General features: G+C 40.7%; 2 protein-coding genes across 2 annotated transcripts in view; one reads left to right on the top strand and one right to left on the bottom strand.

Moving 5' to 3' along the window:
- LOC145458451 (exocyst complex component 4-like) overlaps positions 1–19,927 on the bottom strand; it is a 364,798-nt gene that overhangs the window by 293,843 nt on the left and 51,028 nt on the right. The gene's annotated exons all lie outside the window — the stretch shown is intronic.
- LOC145434680 (uncharacterized) overlaps positions 1–19,927 on the top strand; it is a 49,535-nt gene that overhangs the window by 6,028 nt on the left and 23,580 nt on the right. Inside the window, exons 5-6 of the mRNA XM_080312025.1 lie at positions 5,034–5,153; positions 12,150–13,601. Of these exons, the coding sequence (XP_080168151.1) occupies positions 5,034–5,153; positions 12,150–13,601 (1,572 nt within the window). The remainder of the gene's footprint in view (positions 1–5,033; positions 5,154–12,149; positions 13,602–19,927) is intronic.

Here is a 19,927-nt window from a genome sequence, read left to right as displayed (position 1 = left end):
TGTGCGAGCGTGACCATGCGATCGAGAACGATCAGATGGATCCACCACAGCAGCGAAGTTGCACACGCCGGACTGTTTTCGTCCATAACATCAAGGAGTTTGGTACGGTTTCCAGTCAACCAAGAGGCCACCCTCTTCATTGACAATAAACGAGCGTCAACAAACTTGGGTCGCACGCTTTCCATCATCATCATCATCATTGGTTTATTAGCAATTTTATCAGTTCAATACACCACAAAAAATGCGATACAATGAAAAGACAGGAAGATGTCGAAGCGACAAGGAGTAGTCTGTGGAATCTGACACCCACCTTGGCCTAGGCGATGTAAAGAGGAGGCATGCACACTGAATGAAAGTAAAGAAGATAGTATAGAAAAAGGAAGCGACAAGAAATAGGGCGGCATGTCATGGGAAACGAGATCGATAGGTCAGTCGTGGTCCGGTAATCTTGAGGATGGACTGTATTTATTTAGTAGTCATTGCTTGTATTTCAACTTGAATGTGGACATGCTCGTCGATCCATCTACTCTGGATCAAGTTGTGTTGCCGTCTGAAGCATCAGCAGATGAGTCCCGTCATCGTGTGGACGAAGTGATTGTGACAGAGATGGCTGTATATGATTTCGCCGTTCCCTTTGCCTCACTTAAGCTGCCTTCCCGTCTTCTCTACGTGTCGCACTGTGAAACTTATAGGAGTACAAAGGCAGAGGGGCGGGCAGGCAGGCAAGGTCAGCAGAAACGTGAAGTGGATTGAGTCGAAGTAGTTTTAGCGTTTCGGTGACCCCTTCCCTCACATAGATGCTGTTTTGTGTGTTTTTGTGCGTTTTCTAATCGTTTACATCGCTCTGACTTGTATATTTCACTGAAAAACATCATCCAAAAAAATCTTATTTTTGGATGTTTTCAAATCTTATTTTTGGAGAATCTCCAAAAATAAAACCCAACATCCAAAAATAAACAGGCCTGCTTATGAGTCAACTTGTCTGAGTAAGTCTCTATAGCTGAGATAGGAAGACGTAGCATTAGGGCGTGGTATTTAAAGGATCGAGTGTAGAAATCTTAGCGGAACGAGTGGCGAGATGGGGGACAAAAGTGGTCACGGACGATACTTACGTGAGCATCTAGATCAGTGATTCCCCAACTTGGTGCCACGAGATTATTATTTGTGCCGCGAGACAAGCAGATGCCACTAAAGAGCGATCTGTTGTTCAGCGTTCTGATAAATAAGCACATTTTGTGGCCGTGTCCATGAAATCAAGCATGGTATTGCCGTTTAATAGGGTATTGTTCACATATGAACTGGGGGTTATGTCTGGCTAAAGTTATTCGATAAGTTTCAAAGCAACTCATGAGCACATTGTCTGGAACTCAACTTATACTTCAATAATACTTCTTAAGATGTGCACTAAAAAATATAGGTGGGTAATTAATGCATTTGTAAGCCATAAACCAAGCAATCGTTTTGCAGTAGAATGGCACGTGATTGGTTTAGCAATGCCCCTTTTTTGGAACGCCGTTTTCATGAAAATGTTTGGATGAGTCCTTCGAAATCCCATTCCATGATATATACAATCAAAATTTTATGTTGATTTGTTTCTTAATGGGTTTCGTTCTGACTGAAATATAAAGACGCAACGTATAGATCAGTGGTCGGGAACTTAGGGCTCGCGAGCAATATATGGCTCCGTTGGACATAGGATATGACTCTTTTCAAAAATTTATTTTTATGCCTAATGTATTAATATTGCAGCGACTTGCTTTTAAATCTCCATCACGACAAGTATAATTATTCTTGTGGTAGTATAAACATGGATTTGCAAGATTTATAGAGTGGCGTATTCGGGGTTCGAGGCTCAGGCCCCTTTTTCAAAATCCTCAAATTTTAGTTGCTGTTGCGCCGGCGACCAATATCACTCCCGAATTCGAATATGCCCGGCCCGAAATCTCGGATTGCACGATACATTGATAGATTAGAGAGACTATAGGAGACACGGTGGCGCCTGTATCACAATGCAGTTTTCAAATAATACACATTGTCTTCCTGATCTGCAGCGAGAAATGAAATACCGTGGGTGGAAGGGGCATTCACAATTACAAATTCAAAGCACAAACAACGTCATAGCTATATACGTTCGTGATTGCCAACGTAGCTTTGTAGTCGCTGTTAAATGTAGGGGCGTGGCTCGACTTTATGTTAACTATGGTTACCATACGTCCTATTTTAAATGGATTTGTCCTCTTTTTTGACTTTTTGGAAATTGTCTTCGGATGAAGCCCAAATGTCCTCTTTTTGAGACTTCGTCCTCTTTTTTCAGAATTTCGGTCAGATATACAGGCAAATGCGACAGATGCACAATGAGTCAGCACTGTAGTAACGCACCGGCGGCTATTTCGGGAGATGGGCCGGGAAGTTCACCTGTTGTTTAGTCAGCTAGACCTACCTGATGATGTGAAAGAAAAATGTATTTTCGGGAGTTGACCCAGAAAGTTGACCTTATTTTTTTGTCAACCTACCACGAAGTGTGAAAAGTTGACCATTTTTTCAAGATTTTCCTCCGGTTTTGCAAGTGTTAAAATTTTGAAAAATTGCCCTCTTTTCATATTTCCAAAATATGGTAACCCGAATGTTACCGCAGAATACCTTGAGAATTTAGAAGTCAAATCAGAACCAGTGCGATATTTACATTCAATTAATATCAGTAATTATAAATTCTAAGATTTTTACGATGAATTGCGCTATCACGGCCGTGCCTCGCATACTCCTTACCTTTCTTTTCACGCTTTATTTTCAAACATAAAAATAGGCAAATTGCGTGATTTTGGTAGTTAACATGTTCAAAATCAAATAGACAGTCTGCCTCACATGCCCCGCACTTACACGTTGGCCTCTCACACATGACAGTGGGTATTATTAGGGCTGTTCAAAAAAATCCTGAATCTTGCGTATTAGGCGACTAAATCGTTAGGTTGCCTTGAAAACGACGCTCACCTAATTTGAATTCATTTCAACCGGCAATCGCGTATTTCTTACAATTTGTAAATTTTGAATTTACTGACAAAGACAAATATTTTTTGGTCAAATATTTCTATCAACCCCATGAAATTGTTGAGCTGTCTTCAAAAACGATGCAAAACAAATTTGACTCAATTACAACCCGTAGAAGCGGAGGTGTTTGCGTTTTCAGATGATAATTCTAGGATTATCCACAGATCAAGGTAAGTATATCTTATGCCCGCATTCTATAGAAATGTGCATTATTAAGCCTTACCATTGCTTCTTGGCCGGATCCTTACGTCGGGCCGGACGTTTGAGGCCCCTGCGATCAATGTTGAAGTAATAAAACATGGATCTGCAGGGCGTCTGATGATATCAGGCATAATGCGAATGCACCAGGGAGACGTGAGAGCTTCAATTTCGTATCCATCATCCTAATAAGCAATCTAACAGGGTCTAACTCAGGGGTCGCCAACTCAAAATGGGTCGCGGACCACTTTTCAAAATTCCTAGAGACCGCGGGTCGCATGACATCAATATCGAGATTGAAGTAGGCAACACAGTCAGCCACGTCTGATAACTCTACGTTATTACAATGTTATGCTCTTTAACATGGGCGACGGGCATATTCACTACAAAAGAGGCAATATTTTATTGAACAAACACAAATACAACAAAAATGTCATCATAATAAACTTCATTATATTTTCAACTATGACCTGTGTCCCATACCTGACAACGCTCTGTAGCAGCTAAGTCTGGACTGGCCAACCTAATTGTTATTCACGGCCGTATTGCAATTACTCATGTAGCCTGCGGCCGCATTCCGTTTAATAGTCAGAATGACCTAACTGGGGCGAAATAGCCACGTTAAACTGCCCATACCCATTGCTGGTACCATCCGGACTAATATATTTACGCATATCGGCTACTATGCGCAGCGAAATCGTTAGTAATCATATTATGAAGAGCCACAGGGATTCGTTCCGTGGTCGCGCCAAGCGCGAAAAAATTTTCATGTTCGTGAGTGAATTTCTTTATCTAATATTACTATAGTTTCACATATTACAATCAAATATTTATCCTTTTTCGGCCAATGTGATCCAATTCACCGGTAGACCTATTGCAGAGCGTGTCTTCGAAAAAGCGAATGGGAAGTTATTAATGCTGTGCTGCATCTTTTGTTGGGCCAATTCTCATTAGTCCCCTTTGTTGCATGCAATTATTTCTTGACCTCCCATCAGAGTTGTCGGTATAGTGGAGATATGGCCCATTTGATTCCTCAAATGCAGGCTTATACCAGAAAGAAATTTCATTCATGATGAGGAGAACACGATTAAAAATTTTGTATTTCTTTATGGGGCGCATGCGTCATGCCTGCGCATGCATCTGTACTGTATGATTACAAAGGACACTATACTATATTAAAATCGAAAATCAACACGCATGGAACTGCGCGCAGCGCGAAGAAAATTTCAAGAATAATCCAAACCTTTCATTAATCAATGAGTCAATTTGTAAATTCAATTGCATATATTGACGGCCGCCAAAACATCCTAATTGAATTAAGTGTCGACGGACGCATAATTTTCTTTCTGCTGCCGCAGATCGGCCACCCCTGGATTAAAGAATCGATATTGGCGTTAGCTAGACACGGTAGCCTAATTGCTGGAAAACGATATCCTCGTGAAGCATTGTATTTTGGAGAAACAGGAGTCGTTTTCAAGCGTCTCGGTCTTGGTACTGGTAGGCTATTGCACATCAAGGCAATATACCCAATGCCCATTTATACTAGCAAATTCCTCCTCCATAGAATGATATTACGATGCTGAAGCCGTATCAGCTACTGAGGAATAGCGATATAGAGTACAGTAGAATGGCTTATTTTAAACAAAAACAACAATATCAAGTTCAGCATTTCAAAATGCTTTACTAAGCGTTCTTCCGAATTTTTTCCAAATCAGGTCGCGGGCCGCAAAATATGAACTCGCGGGCCGCGTGTTGGTGACCCCTGGTCTAACTTATTACTTTTTTTGAAGGATCTGCGACCTTAGCTGAAGGAGACTCTGTGAATCAGAAGTTTGTGAGCAGCCAGATAACTGTTGTAGCTGGGAATAATAACAACGTCACTATTGTCGGGCAATCGGCACGAAATCAAGGTGATTGTGAGTTCATCTCTCTGGTTATTTCCGATTGCGCATCATCAACCTACAATGATCCAATGTAACTTATTTGTCATCGCATAAAACGAAACGTGAGCCGCAAATAATTTTTCATTCATGTAACACCAAAAACACCACTTACAATTTACGAGTGTCATCGCACTTATGATAGAACATTTTTGAAATCTGAAGTTATATTGGTGATACTTTTAGACCGAGAATTTACGGCCGAAGTGCGTGCTCATAGGTTCTTAGAAGGATTGAAGGTCGGGATCGAAAGTATAGAATGCGCTGATTACAAATCTTAGCGTCAGCCGTTACCGCTCCGGGGGGTTTGGCTGTGAGGGGGCAGCAAAATTTTGCAAACAAACTGAAATTTTGACTCATAGGTACAGCGTCAGTTCCGATATTTTAAGGAACAGTACCCTTTCGCATAACACAATATATATGAACTGACGAATGATAGTGGTGGAAACGCGAGATACGGCCGTCGGAAGATCGACTTTCGGAAAAACTTCTTGCCACATTTTATAAAGCTCGGCCTAAACGAGAGTAATGTGGCAGCTGATAATAGGTTCAATCGTGGTGAAATGCCAATATATTTACCATGTCACCGAGATTTCGCATTCATAAGTAATTAAAATGAATATTGGTCAGAGAGAATGGATCTGACAAATTAAATAGAGCAAAAGATTTTGTGAAAATTACAGCTTTTGGGATTGAACAAATATTCACAGTCATTTATGCGATGAAGTTATAGATGAAAATGAATGAAAAGCATAGCATAGAATATAAAAGGCAAGGGAAAAATTGAGGTGACATGCAGAGGAAGGCGAGATCGATATGTAAGGTCATAGTCCGGTAATCCTAAACCTGAAGGCTGACCAGTAATGCCTATTCATTTAGAACAGGGGTTCTCAACCTAGGCAGCGGGGCCCCCTGGGATGCGGGGGGTCGTGAAACATCTGGAGGGGGCGAGAAGAAGCTGTCACCTGGAGAAAAATTGCGCACTCCGCGTGATTTACCTCCAATACACGCGTCCTTCTCTCTATATGGATCAAATTTCGTATTTTTCTATTCTCTCATCAACATTCATAACCGACCATGCCACCAAACAATCTATTAGGGTTGCTAGCATCCCAGTTGGATTTTGTGATATGACGATAAGGGGGGTGGGGTGCGAAATTTTTCATTATGAAAAAGGGGGCCGTGTTAAAAAAAAAGGTTGAGAACCGCTGATTTAGAATAAATTCTAGTTACTTCTTAATTCGTGAACAATGGAATTGTCAATAATGCGGTGATCGGCAGGTTGAATACGTCCAGTTATAAATTGTTAAAACAGTGGCTATAGCTATGATATAATTTGTCATTTCTATGATCCCTTTATTTAGTTGTATACTGGCGTCAACCCTGCGTATGAATTTATATTACTAGAACAGATTTAACTGTTACCGCGGACGTTGGAATTGATTATTATTAAATCGCAATTCCAGTTTCTCTCGATGAAGCCGCGGGGACCTTTTGAGTCAGAATTGATGTAGCAGTACGACCACAGATATTTGAATTATAATTATTTGTGACTATTATATTCTCCGCCTATGACAGTTTCGCACTGGCCTTTTTACTTCTGGTCAATTTTTCGATAAAACTCTGAGATCGGAAAGCACATTTTTCCTTCTCGGAATTGGCTGTCAATATCTGCAGCTTGTGACTAGAGTGAAACCACATCACCGTAATCGATTGGGTATAATGTGGTCGATGAACAATTGAACATCAGCATACTCTACATCTGCTGTCTTGAGGGATTAATTAATGGAAGTATTTTTTACTAAAATCCTCAATATTTCTTACGAATGTGATGGATAATACAGAGATTTTTCAATCTACTCGGAATTGCTTCGCGGATCGGATGAAATCGTTTGACTGGCCGTATGTTTGAAACTCTATCTGTATAACGTTAAATCTAACGTATTGGTTTAGCATAACTATACTCTATCTTGTGGTGTTTTCCTGTCGATTTCCATACAATAAATTACGTATTTTTATGGGATATCTGGATAGCCTACATGTAAGCATCCGATGTCAATTGGGTCAACAGTTTTGATTTTAAAATAAGGGAAATGAGTCAATGCTGACTCGCTCAGTTGTAAGTATTTATCGAAGAAGTATTACCAGCCACGCCTGGAGAAGGTGAATAATCGATTTTCTGCCTAATTTATATGCACTTGACGAATATCGACAGTTAACCGCGCTGTATCAACTGGATATACAAGAGTCAATGAATAACCCTGGACTTATTGAATATCGATTGGTCGACAAACGATTTGATGCAACACCACCAGTGAAAGTGTTCAGCTTCGCTACTCAAGTAGACAGTAATTCCATGGATTTCTGCTCAATTTCAAGTAGAGGTATACCTATAGCAATTTCCCAGACGTGTCAAGACTATTTCAAGTGTATGAAAAGAATGAACAGTCTGATAGCTACTCAAGTAATTATAGCTTCCAAAAATAGAACTTGTCGAGGGTTCCCATACTTTTGGTAGGTTCTACTTCTAGATATCCCCGCAAACACGCGTCACTGCCCGTACTGAGGTAACATGGGTAGTAACCGAAAAGAGGTGTGTCTTGTTAGCATTGTCTTTTAGTAAGCGTCTTATATTCTCAACTGCTCCATGGTGAAAACAGCGAAAAAATCAAAGTCAATTGACAAATTGCACCATTTTATTACCACCCTATTTACTATGAAGTGGGAAGATTTACATAGAAATGGGACAGTTGGCCCTGTCCAAATATTTCAAAGGTGGCTAGGAAAGTTCGCGTTTCTTTTGTAGCCAACTACTAACGTGAGATCCTCTTCAAATCAAAGCCTATTTATCAAACACGAATAAAGAAACCAACTGTATATAGCAGACGACATGAGAGATTCGCTATCGAAAACCGAACCAAAGACTGCTGATGACTTCATTGCAGCAACACAACTGCACCCATGCCATTAATAAACGCACACTGAATATTTGAAACCTGTTGCTTATAATTTCGTTGGTGTGGTTTTCACATTTTCCCTATAGATTTGCTCCATAATTTAGGGCCACAAAAGATCGAAATGATAGCAAAAGATCCTCCAGGCAAAATTTCTGGAAATGTTTTGGAACCATGCACTGACATGGAGAATTGCCAATGCATATTGCGTTACCAGGTGACGCTATGGAGCGTCATTCTAGAGAAAGAATAAAATCAATCCTTCCCAGTGGATGCAAAATAACCTGAAAGCACAAATGCTTTTTGGTACCGACGTAGGCTAAATTATATGTAAGTCGTCTGATGCCTCGATGTATATCGGAAAGTCGTATTCACTCAGGTAGCCTATGGCAATGAGGTGATTTGAAGAAAAGCCTCCCCTCCTTCAACAAGAATCTATAGCATAAACCGTGCTTTCACTTCACCAAGAAGTACTCAACTTCAACATCCATCATAGTCACTTCGTTGTATCAATGCGCATGGACATTGGCCATCTTCAACCGTACCTTATGTACTGATTGAATGCCCAGCCCATGGCCATTTTCCATCGTTAAATGATGGGGGGGGGGCTAATCTTAGAATGTTTTGCGGCTTAAATTTAAAGCAATATTGTCATATACGTCGGACATATAAAGCAAACGTAGTTAAAGAGCCTCGCCTCATGCTAATTGATACAAATCCTGTATACACGATAGCTGTGTATGGGAATAACTTTATCGCAAAATGAGCAACGAGCATGACTGTGGTTATACATGATCAATCCCTATAAGCTGTAATTTTCATATAATCTTTACCTATATTCACTTCGTCTGCTTCCATTCTCTCTCCGCGATATTCATTTAATTACTTATGAATGCAACACAACTGCGACCTGGTGGATTTATTAGCATTTACCAGCATGATTGAACTTGTTATCAGCTGCAACATTACTCTCGTTTTGGCAGCGATTTGAAAATGGGGCAAGAACTTTTTCTGACAGTCGATTTTCAGACGGCCGTATCTCGCGTTTCCACCACCATCATTCGTCAGTTCATATATATTGTGTTATGCGAAAGGGTACTATTCCTTAAAATATCGGAACTGACGCTGTACCTATGAGTCGAAATTTCAGTTTTTTGCAAAATTTTGCTGCCCCCTCACAGCCAAACCCCCCGGAGCGGTAACGGCTGACGTTAAGATTTGTGATCAGTGCATTTTATACTTTCAATTCCGACCTTCAAACCTTCCAAGACCCTATGAGCACGGACTTAGGCCGTCGGCTCCCAGACTATTTGCTTCGAAATCCCACCCGTAGAAACTTTGGCAGTTCAAGAGCAAAAGTATAGCAACTTCTCAACTTCACCAATCAAAGCGTGCCGTGCGACTGATGTTGTCAACATTAATGTATGGTGAATGCCGTGTGATATATTGTTGAAATTGCGATACGATTGCTGATATAATATGTTCTTTCCAATTCTCAACTAGTTGCTGACGAATACCCCTGACGAGTGTCAGCCGACGATAGTCGGGTTTATTTTAATATGAATACACCATTCAATTGTATATTGGAGTTTTGTACCTCAAAAAAGCTCTAGCCCGTCTGTTTTGCTCGATTGCGGGGATCTTTTTGTGGTTATCAGTGAAAACTAATGTAATTCCTTTCCTGCATTTATCAAGAACTTTCGCAAAAGCATAGATCGCGACTAGTGCAATAAATCTTTTCCATGTTTGATGAACCTGTCCGGGAAAACTCAGTTTTTTTCTGCAAACTTCTGCAATATTTAACTGCAACATTTTACTGCAAAGATCATTACCCAATTTGAGAGATTGATTGCGACCCGTTACATTATTTCCCTTCAAATTTGCGCGGTTTTCGGTGGGGGTGGCTGCGATAACGATACACTGGTGCATTTCGCCATCTCAATGCAATATCTTTTGATCGCAATGAGAGAAAGCCGACGTCAAGACACTCAAGGATGTGACAGCACTCATACGTTCATTGGTACGCAATTCCGAGATGAAACTCTGTGGCGTATCAATATTGGTACTGATACCGACTGGTTATTTGGTCTGCAAAGCGAGCGCTAACCAACAATACTTATACGATGCGACTATGTGCCCCTGCAATCATATTTCCCCAGTCAGTGTTGTGTGAGCTACCATATTTCGAAAATCTGATATAAGGACACGTTTTGAAACTTTTCAGACTACCAAAACCGGAGGATAATCTTTAAAAAATGGTAAATCGTGGTCGGTTGACTAAAATAAAAAATGAGCATCTTTCACGCTCATCGCCCAAAATACATTTTTTCTGTCACATTATCAGGTGGTTGACTTGAAAAAGTCAGTTTTCCGGCCTAGCTCCGGAAATACCCGGCGCAGCGTTACTTCATTGCTGATTTACTCTATGTCGATTTTGCCATATATTTAACCAAGATTCTCAAAAATAGGACAATTTTTTTAAAAAAAGAGGACATTAAGGCGTACTCCGATGATACTTTCAAATAAGTCAATAATGAGGACAAATACTCTTAAAAGAGGACGTATGGTAACCCCAGTGTTGTGTTATCATCTATGTTACGGGCGGTAAGCCGAAATCAATTTTTTGGTAGCAACTTTCAGATAGCGCCCCGAAAATGTGTTACTGATCTGACAGCACGGCTTTGGAGCAGCCGTAAATTTAAACTGCTCCAGATCCGGCTTCGGAGCTTTCTTCTATCATACATTAGCTCCGACTCCAGCTCCGGACCCGCATTATTACCACTGCTCCAGCTCCGGCTCTGAAATTATCGAATGGGCCTTTCTATATCAGGGGTTGCCCACCCACGGGTCGAATGTGGCCCGCGAGAAAGTTTTGCGTGGCCTGCGAGGTATTTTCTTATTATATTATCGAAAATGAATTGCTCAGATTGTGAACTTGCAATGCCAGCCAAAAATTAGAAGTATGACTGCGACACTTGGGATGTTGATGACCAAAATATCAGTTCCGACGCATTGGCAGATCCATGGTACAGTCACATTTTCAGTATATCGTCTTACATCACAATAAACTAAAATAGTAGTGAAATTCTTCACGCTTCGCGTGTTCAATTGTCACACAATTTCTTGCTTGGTTGCCTACCCCCTACCAAAAATGAAAAAAAGCCTAATTTACCCGATTGAGTCTAACTGTATTCGCAATTACGGGAGAAAGTCTTTTCGCGTTTACGCTCGCATGAAGATGAAATGATGATGATGAAATGTAGGCACAAAATCATTGTCGCACGTTATCGGAGACCTTCGATATCGATGTGGCCAGACGCCGAATAGTCGTGTCCTTGCAAGCTAAGCCTAGCGGGCGGTATACAGCAGACCCGCAATATACTCAAGTAATAATATTATTGACCTTGTTTATTTATAAACTTTGAAAATTTTACCCTCTTCGCGTGGCTAGTGGACCGCGCACTCGTTCGTCAATAGCATGTGTCCCTTTAGCCGAAAAGGCCATTCTGGTCTATATAGATTACTTATCTACACATATGTTAGTTATCTATAGTAATCTAGAATTTGTCAACCGACAGTAACATCCGATGTAGCAACGAAGACTTTGGTGACATCTTGGCTTGTGACATCTTAATGAATACTTGTCAATGGTTGGTAACTAGTTCCACTAGAACGCACACAGGCTGCCATTGCTGTACACAGCAATAAAATTCAGGCCTGCTGTTCAATTATGATAAATCAGCAGATGTGGTAGTTGCATATATAGCCTAGCATCTTATGAAATACGTCGGAGCCGGAGCTACTCCTCAAATAACGGGCTCCAGCTCCGGCTCCGGCTGAATTATATGTAGAGCTCCGGCTCCAGCTCCGGTGAAAATGCACGGCTCCGGGGCTCCGGCTTCGGGATCCGGCTCCGGCTCCAAAGTCCTGTCTGGCAGTACGTCAAATCAGTTTTAATGTATCCGCTTTTTTGTTTTAGCAGCACATCTAATAATTGTCGGACTTTTTACAGGCGTAAACTACGGCGAATTGATAGCGATTGTTAACCATCATACTCGGCAAGAAACGGCCATTGGCATTCGCGAAGACTTCAAGAATGAAATTCTTCATGAACCGGATTTCGAAGTTTTCCCTCGGATGAAAAAAGTTGATGTTGACGATTATTACAAAGGTCGTTTTCGCATGGAAAATCATTTTGATGCCCAAACCAGAATTAGAAGAAAAGATTTTCGAAATCAGTTGACCGAGGATTTCGGGTTTTACCGTCAACACGATAAGGAATGTAAATCGATCACAATGGAAGAGGTCATGGAAGCAATATCGAACAATATTAAATTATCTCCGGATGATGTAGTTGGGGTCACTGCTATCGTCGCACCTGTAGGATCAGGAAAAACGACTCTTACACGTAGAATAGCTCGCAAAGCTCTCGGGATCTCTTCTACAAAGGAAGTGGATGAGCCCGTTCCGTTCAAAATAACGAAACGAAAAATGATACATTACATTGAATTGAAGGACAAGAAAGAAGAGAACAGTATAACAACATCAAAGTTCCTATTCGGCGGCCTTTACAAAAGTGAAGATGAAGAAGATGAAGCTTTCGAATGGTTGTTAGAACATCAATCAGAAGCAATCATCATTTTTGACGGACTTGATCAAGCGAGATGGGACTTTATCAAGGGTAGCGTCCAAAAAATCAAACCGTATGAGAAAGCGAGCACCTCGGCCATCATGTACAACATCTTATCCCGCCATATCCTTCGCCATGTCAAAATCATCATGTCATCACGTGAATTCAAAGTATCCGAGCTACCGGCGGAAGCGCGTCCAGGCGATATCATCACATTGACTGGACTCGCACTACAAGATGCCCATAACCTGTTCGTGTTTCTTCTCAATGAGAATGGGAACTATCTCTGGGAGAAAATCGAAAGCATGGCACCGCGATTACATCAACTACTTTCGATCCCGGTGTTTCTGATTTTGATAGCAGTTGTGATGAGGAGGTTTCCAAGTAGGCCACCTCCCTTTACGGTTACAGAGCTGTACACTAGGATCTTGTCAATGTTTCAGAGTGTGGAAAATATCCGAAACCGCACAGAAATATTGTCGATTATACACAAGTTAAAGGCATTGGCGTTTCAGGGCATGATAGACGGACGAGTCGTATTCGTCGAGGCGGAATTAAAAGAATTCGGAGTTTCCGCCGGGGAAGTACAAGATGTGATGACGAAAGTTCCTGGTTATAATATTCTCAGCCGTCACTTATTGGAAGGCAACTTTAATTTTATCTTCTGTCATCAAAGCATGCAAGAATTTCTGGCAGCTAGCTATGTCTCTGAAATGGAGCTCGAAGAGTTCTCTTGCTTTAGTGACAAACATCTACATGAGAAACGATGGTCCGTGGTTCGAAGATTCGTAACAGGCGTTGTTTACATGAAATCTCCTAGTGAGGTTCACAGGGGTAAGTTATCGGGTTTTTGTAAAATATTTGCCAAGAAACCCATTGGTTTCGGGTAGGGCAGAGCCAAATGGATTTACCCGAGTGATTCAATTCCGAATCTAGTATTACGCTTCTCTACACTATACTATATTTCTGGTAACGTTCGTATATTTGGGCTGTATGGTTGTGTGCTATGATACGACTTATCTAAGTTTCAATGCGTTCGAAGTGGGAGAAATTATTGAAAATATACTTAAAGCACTTGAAATTTTCGGCTCTCACTACTCCATCCGAACCATTACAACTAATAATTGAGTCAGATACGATCGAGTACTTAAATGAATGTGCTCAGCCCTAGTTATGTCAGAGTCGTTTAGTTCATCCTGTCTTATTTCACATCATCAATCGAGTGGGAAGAATAGTTGAAGCAAGCATCATAGATACATTGAATTGCAAAGCAAACATCTTTGGTATTGTAGCATATACGTGAGTTATCTCTCAACCAACTGCTTGAGCAATGCAGTATACGAACACGATTACGATAAAATTTCTGGTGTGTTACCTGTTACATACAGAGATGGTCACAGTAGTCAAGAACGCTATTCTAGTATAGAAGTAGTAGTAGAGAAGCATATGATACTCAAGTACGAGTAGACATAGCGCTATTCGAGGCAGCCCATAACTGGGGCGGGGGAGATGGCGTAGTGGTAACGATAAGCGCCCACCCATCTGACGGACTTGGTTCGATTCCCGTCGGAGGTTTATCTGGGCTCCTCTTTCCCCGCTGTTGCCGTTCTTACGGCGACAAAAAAGCCCAGAAAATGACCCGACGAAAGAAAGCACTCACAAGAAATGGAAAGAACTAGTAGATAGGAACGCGGCTTAAAAAAAACATCACAATCGAAAAGATCTGTGACATCCGGGAACTCTAGGCCGAGGTGGATGTTAGAGTAAAGGATTGCTACTGATGCGTGTCATTCGACATCCTCCTCCTCCTATCTGTTCATGACATCGCATTGTGTCATATCGCACCGTAAATTGCGCGTGACTTGTTCAGATGAAAACTACTTCTGGTAGAAGTATAATTTGTTGACTTTTAGAACTACCTAAGTAAGTAGGTACTTTTGAAAATCAGTCATAAATAGGCTCATTCAAAACCAGACAACTGACATAGGCGGGCGGCGCAGAGATTTGTGTTGCTACATCCCAGGTTACATATATTTTCAACAACAAGAACTCGACCGCATCATATGATACAAATGATACCATCACTATATAACAGGGGCGGGCAACTTCTCCAGTCGGCGGGCCGGATATAGGAAAATTAAGTACTTGGCGGGCTGGATTGTGGAATCGATACATTATTCGACCATTTATCCACATATACAAGGAATAAATCGTTTTTAATGAATGCAGTTTAACGACAGCAATGTTACTTCAAAGCCATTCCTCGCCGATAGTGACGAACACAATGTAGATATGTGAAGAGCATTGTCATACAGACGTCGCCATGTCTGCTTCTATCTGATCAGTCAACACACGGTGCAATCCTTAATTGAGATTTCAAGACGTTCGATAAACCCGTTACCCAAAATTTACCAAGATATCAATTCATTATTGTTGAGTAGGTGACGAGATAGCATCGTTGTTCAACTGTGTGGCCTGATTATTATTGATGTTGTTGTTTTTATTTGGCGACCTCTGGTATAAGTGGCGTCTTACTACATCCGCATGGTAACCCTTGTTTACCCCGGTACTCCCGTTCCGAATACTATGTAATGGTGCCGTCGCGCACTACAAAGCCCGTAGTTAACACGATGAGCGCTACGGAGAAAATGTATCGGATGCCACTCTGCCGCTTTGTGCGACGAGGAAAGCAAATCAAAATACCGTATATCGTATCATTCCAAACGCTTTGCTCAACCATATTATTATTAATAATAATAATTCACTCCATTCCAGTGAGGCTTATCGCCATTTTTGTCCTTTTACATCACGACATTGATATTGTTATGGAGCAGTTTCGATGACTTTCTGTCTTTCAGTATCGTTGTCTTTGGTATCCTTCTTCATTCGCTCTTCAGTCTAAGACTCTCTCGCATGCATTCATCGGGTATCTGATGCCGACCTTTAATCACGTCGCTTACAGAGATTCTTGGCTTTGCAAGACAGCGGTATCTGCGATGAGGAGCCCATATAACCTCTGAAACTTATGAACTTTTTTCATCTGTCATACGGGCAACTGTTTGGTGTGAAATTGCGCGCTTGAATTACGCAACCACGATGTAACTGATATTGACCAAGACTTTCGTGGCTACATGTATCTTTCGTGCGAAGCACGAATAAAATTCTGGACTCTCCGCGACAACAGCGCCTGAATTTTTCAGTATTGGTTTAGTTCTACCTGTTACTGGAGGAAAATAATACTTCTGTACAAACTGTAAATAGCATAGAAAAAGTAAGTATATCTCAACATATGAGGACGTAAAATAGAAGTAGCGGAAAATTGGATTTTCTTGAGTAAGTAATATTAGAAAGGGAATACTAAGAAAAAGTAGAAGTACTATATTACTGACTAGTGACCACCTCTGGTTATATAACACAATGATATCTATTATTTGCATGATAACTAGCTACCTTCCACAATTGCTATGTTTCCACTATCCTCGAGTACGCTCTATTATCAGGGCAAATTTTTGTGGCACTAAAATCCTGAGAGAGTTGCACTTGACTTTAACAAAAGTTGCAGTAAAAAGTTGCATCTATAAGTTCTCAGAATTAGTAGAGATAGGAGATGCTCGATAGGTTCCCTTGTATAACCAATGGGCTTGAAATTTGCAAGGTGTCTATTGCTTTCTTTCTTCTTCGCTATTCAATCGATCATTCATACATTTTTATGTTCTTTAGGTTTGAAACCTCCATGACAGTAATTCGCAGTCAGAGAGCTGTATAATTTTGGTATGTTCACTTTTCACGGACGGCCTGGCGAGACTGACAAAATTACATTTTTTGCTGGAACGTAGAAAGAAAATAACGCAATGCGAAAATAATTTCCCGGAAAAAAGCCTAACAACAAATCGATAACCCGTACAAGTTAAATATCACACCCCAAACTCCCTAGGTCTGCCAACTTAACCCAAACAATTTCAGCAAAACTCACTGTTGGCGACTTTAACAGAATCAATAGGCTGAAAAGGTGACCTCGTGATAATAGGCCTTTTGCAGGACTTCGATCACGTGACTAGATACGCATAGCAACCACAAATTGGTTAGCAAGCTACTTTCTCGCGCACCTGCTACAGTGCTAAATATCGCATAGGGTATACAGTATACTGTTGATTTTTGGTTGTAAACGTTTCGGAAATGTGCTGTAGGAGTCATCAGAGATTCACCTATGCTAGATGTCAATCCTGTACGAAGCATTTAGAATGATATCGTCAGAATTACGCAGAAATCCATCGGTAACGTAGTCGTATTACGGTACTCAACTCTGATCATATGTACTTAAATTTATGCATTTGAAGTAAAGCGATTGGTTTCTATTCTGGTAAGAGTAGCCTATTTGTTAGTTCAAGCAGTATTATTTGTCTGTTGTGGAGCCTGATTTTGGATGGAAGATATGAGTGAAGCTGCCGGGACCCGCAAGGATCAGGATATACTGTCTGCTGGTTTGGGTGCTGGCGTGCTGCTATAAAAAAAATGTCGCTGAACACATCGGAAGTATATTTTGGGAGAACCTGCTATCAAGAATAAGCAAAGCAGTGCACTTTATTGTTGCCTTTTACAATGCCGATTTTATTAGCGCCACTTCGCAACTGCGATTGAAGTGGATTTGGCAAATTACACGCGATTTTGATAAATAGTTGATGTCACATATGTGCGCTATTTAGCGAACTAAGGGAAGTAACTATCAAATAACTCTTAGAGCAGCTCAAACGCAGTGACAAGATCGGTCATCCTATACCCAGAAGTGGTCATTGTTGGGAACCGAGTAGAAGTAATGCATGCCTTAATTTATACTCCAGTACAAGTAGCACTAATTACTTCCGGGGCATGTCCAAAGTACTTCAAGTGGGAGTAGAAATGAATTTCTGAAAAGTAGTCAAGAAATTCGTTACATGAAGTAGATTTGGTTGAGGGCCACTTAGTTTTGGAAATTGATGCCATGTGACAACTGTAAACATTGCATATTGCATCTTCTTGATGAACGCAAAAGGGTGATGACACCACAAATAGGTGCAATTTTCAAAAATTAATTTAGTTACTCTGGTGCTGGGGCTATTTTGCCCAGTTTTTATGACAACCTCACGCTTGAAGCGGATGCAATCATGCGCCAAAGCTACTTTCTAGTTGACAAAATCCTAAACCTGACAAAAAAGTACTACCTAAAAAGTGTCAAGTAGAAGTGGAAGTAGCCTAAACTCATAATGACGCTAGTACTCATGTAAAATAGTACTTCGTTGCTGACCCCCTCTGTGTATTGGTTCAACCATCTCAGAAACATCCTCTAAAGACGACTAACATTGTTTCTTTTGCATTGACTCCGTAATATTCTGAGCTTATGATATTCTTTGATTCATTGAATTTACAAATAAACTTGCAAAGAAGTGCAATTTATTAATTTTTGTGCATTCGATACCCAGAGCATAAGAAATAGTTGAAGAAAAATGCATGTTAACCTTATCAAGTTCAATAACTGCCGAGACTCTTATGCCTATGTATTTTCCTCTACCTCCATAGCCACTTGTCTAGACATATTCATAGCATCCACACAAGAGCGCTTGTCTTGGTGTACACAAATGAAATATCATTTTCAAAGCAGACATCAACATCGGGAAAGAAGTTCAGGACAGCTAGTCAGTGGTCAGATCATCTGCTGACTTTTTCTGTTGGTATGAAACCACGCTGCCTTTTTCCGCATGACCGAATTTTATGTGGTGATAATAATTGGCTCCAGGCTGAATTCTTGATGAGGGCATCATCAATTTCTTAGTTGCCATGTTCGGCTCTCTTGGGATAATCCATCAGATCATTAATTCGTATAGCCTACATGTGGTATCGCCATGTCTTGAAACTCAAGATATTTGCACTGTGCCATAGAGTGAAGTAATCCAATCCAGGCAATCAATCAAGTAATCCAGGCCTTGGGACAGTTTGTTGCACCCTCAATTGGAGCTGATGATCATTTTTCTTCGGGTAGTGGCACTTGGCAGCATGACAGAAAGATCAAGAACTTGTAATATAGGTGTAGAGGTCTAAATATTTTGAATTGTTTAACTGAGAAGCCATACAAAAGCATAGGATGTTTAATATATATATGGTATGTAGCACATTGCATGAATTCATAACACATCAACGTACTGGCAGTCATTGTCTCTAGGCTTAAAAATAGCAGTATCTTATATATATTGCAATCGATATTAATCATCAAAATGCTGCAATGATTAACAACTACCACTACAATTAAACTATAGTATAGTATAGTATACTATACTATCCACACCTAACTTAATGCTGCAATAAATATCACGCAGTCAATGTCCTGCGATGTCGAATTTGTGTCATAAAATCATAGTTGACTACCAAATAACGGCTACAATGTCGATCATTTTGACACAAGGAGTTTACATAGTTCATGAATGAAAGACATCCAACATATTTAAATCCTTGCGCATTTCCATGACACTTGCGTTTTATATAAAACGTTTGCAGCCCGAAAACAATAATATACTGTATCCGAAATACGGCTACGTTAGCGACGGATTTCTGCGTAATTCTGGCGATATCATTCTATGTGCTTTGTACAGGATTGACGTCTAGCACAGGTAAATATCTGATGACTTCTACAAAAAATTTCCGAAACGTTTACAACCAGAAATCAACAGTACAATATGCGATATTTAGCACTGAAGCAGGTGCGCGAGAAAGTAGCTTGCTAACCAATTTGTGGTTAGCTATGCGTATCTAGCCACGTGATCGAAGTCCTGCAAAAGGTCTATTGTAACCGCTCGGTGCAGGAGCCATCATGACTTTGGACTATCTGGTTACAAGACCAGTCATGCGTAAGGTAGCATGCGGTATTAGGAAAGAGGAAGTGTATGGAGTTGGTCTTGGGTTGTCTTTGTATGGAGTTGGTCTTGGGTTGTCTTTGTGTAGAGTTGTTATTGTTACTTTGTTAAGTATTGGATTGGATAGGAAGTATTGATGTATTTATTGTGGCTGCCTTTGTTGTAATATATCCGCCGAATCTGCAATGTGTCTCTGGGTCCAGTCGAGCCTGATGTAACTTAGCCGTATTCAGTCAGATAGCGAGGACTACGACCGAAAGGCTATATAATGTAATTTTC

Source organism: Botryllus schlosseri, chromosome 2, assembly GCF_051294905.1.
Source record: "Botryllus schlosseri isolate E-star chromosome 2, Bs_hap1, whole genome shotgun sequence".
Taxonomy (NCBI): domain Eukaryota; kingdom Metazoa; phylum Chordata; class Ascidiacea; order Stolidobranchia; family Styelidae; genus Botryllus; species Botryllus schlosseri.
Note: the sequence above shows the minus strand (reverse complement) of the source record. Positions and strands in the feature narration are given on the sequence as shown.